Raw genomic sequence first — 12,651 nt, forward strand, 5'->3', positions numbered from 1 at the left:
ATGTGTGGACGCTCTGCAGGCTACTTTGAAGTAGCCCCTAACCTCTAAGTTAACTTCAAAGTTAGTTCCTAGCATAGATGCACCCTATCTGTAATAGTCATCAGATTACTTTTCCTTCAGATCAGGTATGTGACTATCAGCATGGAAAGCATTTTTGGGAAACTGCCAAAAATCAATCTCAAATGTCTAGACTTAGCCTCACCTCCTTGGATCCCAATTCATTGCTGTTAGGTCAAGATTTGATTGCAATATGCCCAGCTGCCTGCATGATACCATACTTATACAGTCTCAGGTTGACAAAGATAGTTTTTTGTTTGGTTGGTTTTTTTAAAGAATTAAAAATTCTTATTTAGAACAGAAAGAAACAAGAGGTATTTTTTAAAAAAAAATCTTATTTGGAATAGAAAGAAAAGGTTCGAATTATATCTGCAATTTTTAAAAAAGAGAATTGGATTAACAGTCCTTAAATTAGCATTGCAATTTACAGAAGCACAGACTTGATGTCTGACTGACTACTAGCTTGAGATAAACTGAACAAGAAAATATTTAACACTAGAAAATTAGTCTCCCCTGTGCTGTCTACTGGATCAAAATGGAGAAGGTGAAAACAGGCAAAAAACATGCTCTCAGGTTTTTAAAAAGCAAGCTCTCTTTAAAAAATAAGCAAGCTGACTGTTCCCAACTAGTGGGAAGTGAGGCATTTTGTAAAGTCAAATAAATGTCTTATGCGGTGACCCAGTTCCCAGAAAGGCACTTCAGATCTACAAAATGAAAGACCTTCAACATTAACTGCGTATTTCATCAAGCTGCTCAAGTTAATGGAAATTTTGTTCTGACTTAGTGGAGTTCCACAAACATTAATGTCATGTTAAATATACATTGCTTAAAAAAAAAGTACTGCTGAGCATCCTAAATACCTATAATTTATTATTCCCCACAAATATTGTTTTTCAAAATTGCCCAAGGAACTACTCAATTTCCTAGTTTTGTATGTTCTAAGATAGAGGCTCTCAAACTTATTTCATCACGTCGCCTTTTCTTTGTGTTTGAAATACAGTTTGAACCTCTCTAACATGGCATCCTCAGGACCTGACTGGTGCTGGACTAGAGAATTTGCTGGACAACGGGAGGTCAATATTGTCTAGCAAAATTACCAGCACTGCTATTGCTTACTGGGCTCTTAGAAGTCAGTTAGGGGTAAACTACAGCTGAATAACACCTCAGAACATTGAGAGTCAGGACTTGCGGCTGGAAACAAACTTCATGGGAGCACAGGAAACTTGGCCAAACCCATGATAAGTAGTCGTCGAGCTAACTAAAATCATGCCAGGCCACAGACATTGTCAGACCAGAGTGTTCCAGACTAGAGGGGTTCAACCTGTAGTTTATGCCTCTACTCCTACCACACAAGTGCACATGTAACAGCCCAGCTCTGAAGACAGTGCAAAGAACGGTAGTTATTGGCATTATTACAATATTTCTCCACTGCTGCTGGCTTCAGCACTGCCTTCAGAGCTGGGTGCCCAGTCAGCAGCCACTGCCGGGTGGCCATGGAACTCTGAAGGCACCTCAGATGCCAGTGCGTCCCCGCCCCCATATGTTCTACACAACCACATGTTTGACATCCTTAATTCTAAGGTTTTAAAGTATTCACTTGAATGCTGGTAAGTTTTTAAAAAAAGTATCTTTAATGATGAACTGAATCCCATGCTTAGTTTATTGCTTCTAGAGGGAAGGTGGAAGCAGGGATCCTTGGAATAATAATTCATCAATCAAATGTGTCCAAGCTGATCATTAACAATGTCTCTAAAGAAAATGCTAGTTGGCCACCCCAGACAACAAGATGTGCTGGGCATCTGGCACCGGGCTTAATCAAGATGCAAAGGAAACCAAGAAATTACATGGCCAATACCTGAGATACTATTAAAGAGTATAAATAAAGGTCCTGCAATTTACTACACAACTAAGGTCCTTCCTGTTCACATTGTACAAGGCTAACTATGAGGGGTAAAAAATGATTAAAAAGGAACAAAAAATGAAGTGAAAAATGAATGTATCCAAGAGAATTACTGTGGTTAATACTGACAATATAATCTGTGACATATTAAGGGATGTATCTCTGCCACTTTATTAATTCTTTATTTGGTTCTGTGATCCTACGTTACATTTCAACTTTCATTTAGAAAATAAACTTGAATGTGGCTTTGACATTTATGCCTAAACAGGAATTTAACATAAGGAGAGACTATATCTGGAAAGCTGTGACAACCAATCAAGAGCCATTAACACTGAATGGGTCTACTCTCATGCAACTGTGAATGGTTACTACCTGGACCACTAACCAAACACTTTGCACACAAGCCCTCAGTAATTTCACCACCATAACAAGTCGGTCGAGGCAAGAAAGCCGTGGTAGTCACTATGGGGAATTGAGTTCAGGAGTTCATTGTTTACCATACACCTGGAATGCCACTGTGCTTTATAAGAAATTCTTTTGCTTCTCCTGTATCCCCTTGCTTTTTGGCCATGGTATTCATGAAGATATAACTAGGAAATCAGAGCTCCAACAGTAAGTGAACTGAAAAAAATTGTTTCAAGAGTGATTTTAGGCACATAAACGTGAACAGTACTTCTTATCTGAGCCAGTCCGGCAACAATGATTTGTATCATACAAAAGTGAAAGACTCTTCAATATCATGAGTCTATAAAAATCTCTTACTCACATAAGAAACAGAGAGATAGCCGTGCTAGTCTATAAACTATTACAACAAAAAAGCAGTCCAGTAGCACTGTAAAGACTAACAAAATAATTTATTAGGTGATGAGCTTTCGTGGGACAGACCCACTTCTTCAGATCATAGCCATACCAGAAAAGACTCAATATTTAAGGCACAACAGTTTGGAAAGAGAGGCTGCTGACCTCTCTTTTATATTCAAATTCGACACATTAACACGTAGTTTGAACCAGGTTGGGAATTTTCTAGGTCATTATAGAGGCTCTTACGCATACTTGGCTTTATCTAATTCTTGACTCTCCCCACCCCTTCTGCCCCTCTAATCTCTGATTTGCTCACCTTGATAATATTTTTCTGATTTGTCAACCTTGATTACTATTTTTGGTTCTCTGTGCCTTAGATATTGAATCTGTTCTGGTATTGCTATGATCTGAAGAAATGGGTCTGTCCCACGAAAGCTCATCACCTAGTAAATTATTTTGTTAATTACATAAGGTTCAGATTGATCTGTGTTCAGGTAGGAAACCTAGACCCTACGAAAACTGTGTCAATGATTCACAAGGCAGCAACATTCCATTTATTACAAAACCATTGCATGCAAATCATGGTGAGGGCAATTGTTGACAAGAAGATAATCATCTGGATTAACTGTAAAAACAAAATATTAATTGTTAACTTAAAATCAAATAGCACATCTCACAAGCGTAGGCTTCTGATTTTGGCATATTCTCACTTATCTAATACAGTTACCTGATTGTGTGAGGTTGTAATAATACACATACACACACTGTGGGGTGTCTGTATAATATATAAAAACATCTCGTAATGTATCTTCTTGGTTTTTCATAACACACACTACATACGTTTAAGATATCCATTATTATAGTTTGATAAACTTATTAGTGCAAAGACAGACTTCAAAGTGAAGGGAATTACAAACTCTAGCAGTGAAAAACAAAACACAGAAAACATAGAATTGGTCATGTTTACATATTGGACTCAGGTCTTATTTACCTCAGCTGGAAAACAGAGATCATACTGTAAACAAGTAATCAAGGATGAGATCAAGCTTAAATGTTATTCAAAGAAAAAAGAAAGGAAATGGGAAAAAAATACTAATTCATCGATTTGCACAGATCTTCATATAAACTTAGTTTTAATAACTCTGCAGTACTAAATATCAAAAAAGAGTATCAAAAGTATCCACAGTACTAAACTGAACAATATTCAGTGAAAGCTGTGTATCAAATCTGGCTTTCCCCACTCCAATCTACTCTCCAAACAGCACAAATACATTTTAAAGCAGTACAACAGAACAAGTATTTTATCAATTAATTACAAGTTTTTGAAAGAGAAGAAACTGAAAAGGAAGAAAAAGAGGAATAGAATACTGAAACACATACCAGAAGAAGCTTCCAATCTTTCCAATCTACTGATCAGCCAGTCAAGAGATCCAGAAAATTGAGCACAATTTTTACGATTCCCCCTAATCAGTGCCGCTATTGAAAGAAAAGCAGGAAAAAAGTGAATAAATATGTCCAATTCACAATAACAGAAACTCTGTAATGAACCATGATCCAGCAAACCAAATGCCAAATAACCTGGCAAATTATTACATTGAATAGTGACATTTTCATTATTTTGTCACCAAATTGCCCATTACTGTAAAAATGTTAAATCTAGCAGCCCTACCCCCTAGATCCCTTCTTCAATATCAAAGTAGTCAGTTTTGAAGCAACAAAAAATAAGTCCTTTGCTGTTACTGGAAAAAATCCCTATATAGTATTATTGTTTGGCATGGTATGAATGTATTGGAAAGGAGAAGGGGGAACACAAACATAAAGAAAGGGTGGGATTTGCCTTGGATTGGCAAAATAATTACAGAGACCAGAAGAGGTCTCCAGTGGTAGCAAAGCTTCACTCTTCAAAACACCATGTCTTAAAATAACTGAACAGAAGCATTTACATTGTTATCATAAGACAAAGAAGAAAAAAAAGATGGCAATGAAACAAAATGCATAATTTTATATTCAAGAAATGTTTCTTAAGCATTCTGCCCTACTGAGATTTGTACTTCACAGTACTATAGAAGTGTGATATTAAAACACAGGACTGAGAACAAAAAGTTCTGCATAAATTATAAATGGAAGAATTATGTTACCGTCACTTATCTCTGAATTATGGAGACCAGAAATGGTCTCCACTGGTAGCACAGCTTCACTCTTCCAAACACCATGTCTTAATATAGCTTAAAGGAAGCATTTACATTGTTTTCATAAGTATGATTAAAGTAATAAAAATCCTAACACCCTGAGCCAAATTCTTCCTTGGACAGAAGTAAATGGATGGTGGGGGGACCATGGCGAAATACACAGTGATAATTTCAGGACTTGAAGAACTTCTCCTTCCTTTCTAGAAGGAAAAAAAAACAACATCAGGGACTAAAAATTCCATCTAGTACATGGAACAGTGCACACTGCTGCTCTTGCCAGAGCTTCACATGCAGGTCTGCAAATGCATCATTCTTAACTGAAAACTTCTCCACTAATCTTCAGACATTATTAATCTCCTTGGGAGACAGTATGGTCCAGGGACTAAGGAGATCAGGTCTGTACCTGGCTCTGCCACTGATTCACTGTATGACTTTGGGAAGCCACCTCATTTGTCCTATCAGTGAAGGGGGCCAATAATGCTTGCATGCCTTCCTAAAACACTTCATCAGATACAAAGGTAAAGCATTACATGACAACCAGATATTATTATTGTGATTATTAGTTCTATTCTGGTATGGTTTTGTGACGTTGATTCATTTCCACTATGTTTAGACTCCCTAGAATTGTGACCTCAGTTTGATTTGTAACAGAGTCTGCTGCAGACAGGAAAGGCTAGTGTATGAATCCAGTCCATTACATCACACAAACTGGACTGGCAGAGTGGCTTTAAGGAATCAGGAGAAGAGAGATAGAAAACTTAATATTCTGTGACAAATCAACATTTTCTGCTCATGTACAACCACTCTCACAGAGTGAGAAAGAGTGATCAGAGACCAGTTCCACTAAAGATTATTTAGAGACATTCATCGGTAGCGGTAGATAATTTTATTACTGTACAGGTAGCACGACTAATCAAAAAGTACAGAGAATCCCTACAGGCTTATTATGGCAGAAGAGAAAATACACTTCATGAGCGCGTGTACTGGAACTGAAGATGTGAAGATATGCATTTCTAATCACACATTTGAGCTATAAAGTTCATCTAAATTATAATACACTATAGAACCTAACGCATTTAAATAGTCTATTTTTTAAAAGGGTCATTCTTTGTAACAATGAATTATAAAACCATGGTTTGAGGCTCTCAAGTATTTTGATTACGCATTTCATTTTTCAAAGTCTGGCACATAGCACTTTTAATGTTACTTGTGACTGAAAAATGAAATAAACATTTCTCAGTATAAACCTATTTATGATTTTATATGACTGCAGAGAGGAAGAAATGGCAGCCACCACAGTGGATGAAATATTTATGAGAAATTCTCTCTTTCAGGTACTTGCACAGCCACTAAACCACTGTATTTGAGTCCCACAAAATCACAGTTTTATTTTCACAACCCCCACCTGAGGTAGGAAGCATTACTGAAATCAATATAAACACCATAGGCTATGTCTACACTAGAAGCATATGTCAACAGAAGTTACTGTCGACAGAGAAATCTCGATGGAATCTGTCGACAGATTGCTACTACACACAACTTGCTCTGTTGAACAGTAACAGAGAGAAAGCCGTGCTAGTCTATATACTATCTAAACAAAAAAGCAGTCAAGTAGCATTTTGAAGACTAATAACATAATTTATTAGGTGAGCTTTTGTAGGACAGACCCACTTCTTCGGACTTTATTAGGTGAGCTTTCGTGGGACAGACTGTCCCTCACCTAATAAATTATTTTGTTAGTCTTTAAAGTGTTACTTGACTGCTTTTTTGTTTTGATAACTTGCTCTGTTGACAGAACTACCAGGCTGCACTGCCCTCTAGTGACAGAAAGTGAGATGGCAGCTCTGCAAACAGGACTGCCTGGCAACTAGAAGCCCTCTCTGTCAAAAAGTGTCTATATCGCACTTCTGTCAATAGTACTCTATCAACAGGGAGTTATTGTTATGCCTCATATTTTTTGAGGGATAACTCTGTCGCGGCAAAAGCACAGTTCTGTCAAGACTCTCTCGACAGAAGGCTTTGTGGGTGCATCTACACAAGCAAGTACATTTGAAATCCAGATCGAAAGGATGAGTTCTTTCGAAAAAACCCGCGGAGCATCTACACACATGGCGCTCTTTCAAAATTAACTTTGACAGAACTCCCCTGTTCTTTCAAAGTTGGAAAAGCGCATGTGTAGACGCTCCGCGGCCCGCTCTTTCGAAGAGTGGGTCCTCCATGGCTGCGATCAGCTGGCAGGCGGTGGTGCCACTCCCAGCACAAGTGGGTCTCTATGGCTCCAGCGTCCAGCCACGTTTCAGGACGCAGGCTCCCACAAGCCCTCAGGCAGGAAGCTGAGAGTGTGCAGGCAGCAGGGAGCCCATGCTGATGCACAGCCTGCTCCCTAGCAGGATGCATCAGCCAGCCCAGAACCCTCCTTGGAACCATGGCCAACGCCCTTGATGCCCCCCGCCCCACCCCAGAGGCCCCCCAAAGAAACTGTAGAGCCTCCCAGGAGGGGAGCAAGCTCCCCAACTGCACCCCCAGACAGGGGTCCAGTGCAGGAACGCAGCAGCTTTCCAGCACCTTGCCACAGGCTTCACTGGCTGGGGTCACCCCACCCAGACCCCAGACTAGTTGAGGTCTAAAGGTGAAGGAGCTACACCAGGGATACTGTAGGGCCTGGGACATGGCTAGGTGGTCGGGGCACTTCCCACCAGCTGCCCCTACTATAAAGACCTGGAGCGCCTCCATGGGCCCAAGGAGGCGGGACCCCCAGCCATGTTGTTGGACACAACGGTCCTGGCATCAGAGCAGGAGTCCGAGACGGGGACAGAAGAGGACCGTCCTGGACCCCTCTCCTGGCACCAGGCGCCCACGGAGGCTGGAGACCACCAGCGATGATGAGGGCTCAGCGAGGGGGCCCTCATCATCGACATCCCAGCTGGGCCCTATCTGTCTGTACCTCGCCTGACTTCCTAGAGGGACCCACAGGTAGGTGGCCCGCACACCAGCCACCCCACGACTGAGGAGGGGGCATCCAGTCTTGCCCAGCGTTGCCACAGCCACACCATGTGCCCGCCACCCCAGGGTCTGTGGACTCCAGACAGTTGCGTTCCCCGGGCCCGGACAGCGGGGCCGACATGTGGCACTCAGCACCACATGGGTGGGACAGCACCACAGACCAGTAGCTGTGGAGGGACCAGGGGGGCAGTGTGGGACAGCCCATGCCCTTGGCACCCACACAGGGAACCCCGGGACATGGGCATCACAGGGCATCTGGTGGTGGGGGGAGGCACAAGGTTCAGTGCTTGGGACTCGTGCTCCCCCTCTCTCCCCTTTTGGCTCCACAGCTCCTATAGCCAGCGGCCGGACCAGCCGAACCACCGAGGGCAAGAGGGAGCTACCTGGACCCCATGCTGTCCCTGCGCAGGCCCGCGGTCAGGCCATCCACTGGCGCCACCTGGATGGGGAGGAAGATACAGGGAGGCTGCCCACGCTGCAGCACTGTAGGACCTTTCCAGCATGCTGCAGGAGTGGCTAGCCATGGAGCAGCGGGCCTGGGACCGGGTGGCAGCCAACCTCGACACCCTGCCCCAGGCCCATTGCCACCCACTCCTACAGCTGCCCCTCCCACCCCCACTCCACCGTCCCCCGTCCGCCCTGGTCCTGCTGGTCTGTGGCTGCTGGGGCTCCAGGCCTGCTGGCTGGGGCAGTCAGGACCAGGAACTGGCTCAGGTTTGCTGTGCGCAAATGCAGTCCTCAGCAGTTTGTGCAGGGAGGGACTGTTTGGGAGGAGCCTTTTAAAGGGCCACGTGGCTGGGTGGCCCCAGAATGGCTCTTGGGACATCCAACCCTGTCCACAGCATTTCCTGCCCAGTTCTTCCGGAAGAGCATCCGTGCATGTGCAGACACGATCTTCTGGAAGAAAGAGCAGCTCCTTCGGCCCGTGTTTTAAGTGTAGATGCGATCTTTCGGAAGACGATCCTCCAGAAGATGTCTTTAGAGGATAAGTTCAGCTATACTAGTGTGACAGATTTTCCTTCAACTGAACTGGTTATTTTATTGCCAATAAATCCCAGACAATGACAATAGGTCTTACCTAATAATTCATACAAAGAATTTAGAATAGATTTCCAGGTGTCTCCTGCTTCCTTCCCAGCTACATCAGCAAAATGGGCTGCACTGCTGTACACATGCAAGCGATCAATGCATTCGAGGACAAGGTTGATCATACCCTTGAAAGGAAAAGTTCACATTTTTCAGAGAAGAAAATGTCAGGTTAGTGCAAAGATGTCAATGAGGACAAGAAAAAAATTGTACGTGACAAAAAAGAAAAAAAAATGTTAAAAACACAACACAAGTACCTATGTAGCAGACACAGCCAGGTATCGCTCAAGGAAAGTGATAAAATAAAATGCTGAAGAATGTTTTACAGTTCACGACTACTAGTATATTTGCTAAATGTGTCTTCCAGAGTAAAATAAACACCTGAGTAATCCCAAAATCGACGAGAACTAATTCCCTATTGTGCAAAGTGCTTAGACAGTAGTACAAGCAAATTAAGTGGGATAATTCACATAAGACATGTACTTAAGTACCTTGTTGCATGATGGCATAATTCTATATAAAGAGAGAGCTAAAGAGATTTATGTAAATAATTACTAATTACATTTGAAGAGAGAACATCAGGTCATTATTTACAGATTCTGCATGGCAGTTCACTCATTCTGATGTTCAAAAAAATGATACTTTTTTTGAGAAAAAGGAAAGCAAAATTTCCCCACCCAAAAATCCACAGTACAGCTCATACGCAGGAGTAGACCCTAAAAAGCTAATTGATATCCTACACAAGCAAGTCCAAGATCAAATGTGCAGCCATTTCAAAAAATAAATTACTGAAATGAGTTATCAGATTAGACTCTGACATTTGATGTATTGTAACAGAAATTTACTAAAACTGGGCTCAGAACATTACAGATTGCCAATTATATGACTCATCCACAAAATTCTCATAGGCCGTGTCTACACTAGCCCCAAACTTCAAAATGGCCACGCAAATGGCCACTTCGAAGTTTACTAATGAAGCGCTGAAATGCATATTCAGCGCTTCATTAGCATGCGGGCAGCCGCGGCACTTCGAAATTGACGCGCCTCGCCGCTCGTCCCAACAGGGCTCCTTTTCGAAAGGACCCCGCCTACTTCAAAGTCCCCTTATTCCCATGAGCTGATGGGAATAAGGGAACTTCGAAGTAGGCAGGGTTCCTTCGAAAAGGAGCCCCGTCGGAACGAGCCGCACGGCGGCGAGGTGCATCAATTTCGAAGTGCCACGGCCGCCCGCATGCTAATGAAGCGCTGAATATTCATTTCAGCACTTCATTAGTAAACTTCGAAATGGCCATTTGTGTGGCCATTTCGAAGTTTGGGGCTAGTGTAGACATGGCCATAAAGAAATTTGAGTTTCAAAATGACGCTATAGGTTGAACTTCTCTAGTCTGAGACCCTTCGGACCTGACCGGTACCAGATGAGGGAATTTTCCAGACACAGGTCAATATTGTCAAGCAGCACAAACATTTCCACTGCTTATCGGGCTCTTATAAGACATTTAGGGGTAAATTACATATAAAAAACAGCACAGGACACTGAGAGCCAGGACTGGTGGCTAGAAACCAACTTTGAGTGACTATGGGAAATTTGACCACATCCATGGTAAATCACCATCTGTCTAATTAAAATCAAGCCAGATTACAGATGTTGTTGGACAAGAGAATGCAGAATTAGAGAGGTTCTACCTATATTTGTATGAAAATAGTGCAGATAGTTTAATATAAAAATGTCCTCCAAGAAGCTATTTTCAAAACAAAGTTTCTTCTCCACCCTATTGGTTCTTCCTAAAACTGAGTTTCCCACAAGCCACCCAGCTGCCTAGAATTTCATTGTTACGTCAAACCAATTTAAAACCCTTTTGGCATACACACAACAGCCACGTCTACATGGCCTGAGTCATCAGCTCTGCTATGCTAAGAGCTATGCTGAGCCAGTTTCTGGAAATTGCAAATGGCATACTCACGTGGTTAATTAGTATAGCTGCAACAGATTTTGTTCTCAGCAAATGGTCTACCGGCAGGAAAGACGCTATGTAGACATGCATCTGCTGGCTAACCCTGCCCTCTCCCCCGCTCCCCCATTGACAGTCCTTTATGTATGAATATGAAACCGGAAAGCCATTTGCAATTTCCAGAAACCTGCTTAGCATAGCTCTGCCAGCAGTGGAGCGGATGACCCAGGTTGTGTAGACATGGTCTCAATGGCTACGTCTACACGTGCAGCCAACATCGAAATAGCTTATTTCGATGTTGCGACATCGAAATAGTCTATTTCGATGAATAACGTCTACACGTCCTCCAGGGCCAGCAACGTCGATGTTCAACTTCGACGTTGCTCAGCCCAACATCGAAATAGGCACAGCGAGGGAACGTCTACACGTCAAAGTAGCACACATCGAAATAGGGATGCCAGGCACAGCTGCAGACAGGGTCACAGGGCGGACTCAACAGCAAGCCGCTCCCTTAAAGGGCCCCTCCCAGACACAGTTGCACTAAACAACACAAGATACACAGAGCTGACAACTGGTTGCAGACCCTGTGCCTGCAGCATAGATCCCCAGCTGCCGCAGAAGCAGCCAGAACCCCTGGGCTAAGGGCTGCTGCCCACGGCGACCATAGAGCCCCGCAGGGGCTGGAGAGAGAGCATCTCTCAACCACCCAGCTGATGGCCGCCATGGAGGACCCAGCAATTTCGACGTTGCGGGACGCGGATCGTCTACACGGTCCCTACTTCGACGTTGAACGTCGAAGTAGGGCGCTATTCCTATCTCCTCATGAGGTTAGCAACTTCGACGTCTCGCCGCCTAACGTCGAAGTTAACTTCGAAATAGCGCCCGACGCGTGTAGACGCGACGGGCGCTATTTCGAAGTTGGTGCCGCTACTTCGAAGTAGCGTGCACGTGTAGACGCAGCTTATGAGAATAACAGTAACAATGTAAAGAAAAAAATATACCTCTTCCTGGAAGAGATTCTGTCGATTCTTCAGCGCTCTCAGCCTGTTCTGTTTGTCTTCGTGTTCTAAATGTTCTTCTGGTGGATGGAAATAGCCAATCAAGTCCTGAAGGCTCAAACTGACTGACTCAATGGGAAAGTCAATGGTGGAAGACTTCACTTTCTTGCTGAGAGCATCGAGACCCCTAAAAGGAGTTGCAAACACTTCATTAAGTTGAGTTGATTTGTCATTATCTTTTTTCTCTTCCCTCCTTTAAAAGGAGACCTAAGTTGTCTGCTACAAGACAATGTCCTCTCAACGTTTCCTCCTTACCAATAATAATTCAGTTGCATTGGGGAAAAGAGCTGGTAAAGGAGACTCGTGCCAGTTCCACTCAACATTTTTATATACCCAGAATGGATAATAATTGTGTTTCACCTCCATGTTTGGAATAATGAAGACAATATCAGGGACAAAACAAAGGAAACAAAACTTTTACACTTGTACGTCACCGTGTTTCTCTGTTGTCAGGTCATTTACTCTCTATATAAAGAGCCAGAATGGGAAAACATTGAGAAGGAATCATGTAGGAGGAGGAGGAATAATTCCCAATGAAGGACCTTAAATAACTCAAAAACGTAACTAAAGTTTATTATGGCCCTGTTCCTCCTTCATTTGAAGTATAC

General features: G+C 42.9%; 1 protein-coding gene across 12 annotated transcripts in view; it reads right to left on the bottom strand.

The window, feature by feature from the left end:
• RYR2 (ryanodine receptor 2) overlaps positions 1-12,651 on the bottom strand; it is a 975,983-nt gene that overhangs the window by 567,480 nt on the left and 395,852 nt on the right. For all 12 annotated transcript variants that reach the window (XM_074990102.1, XM_074990110.1, XM_074990109.1 and 9 more), the window contains 3 exons: positions 11,987-12,170; positions 9,029-9,164; positions 4,139-4,234 (listed from right to left, as the gene is read on the bottom strand). In XM_074990102.1, the coding sequence (XP_074846203.1) occupies positions 4,139-4,234; positions 9,029-9,164; positions 11,987-12,170 (416 nt within the window). The remainder of the gene's footprint in view (positions 1-4,138; positions 4,235-9,028; positions 9,165-11,986; positions 12,171-12,651) is intronic.

This window comes from Carettochelys insculpta, chromosome 3 (assembly GCF_033958435.1).
Source record: "Carettochelys insculpta isolate YL-2023 chromosome 3, ASM3395843v1, whole genome shotgun sequence".
Classification (NCBI taxonomy): Eukaryota; Metazoa; Chordata; order Testudines; family Carettochelyidae; genus Carettochelys; species Carettochelys insculpta.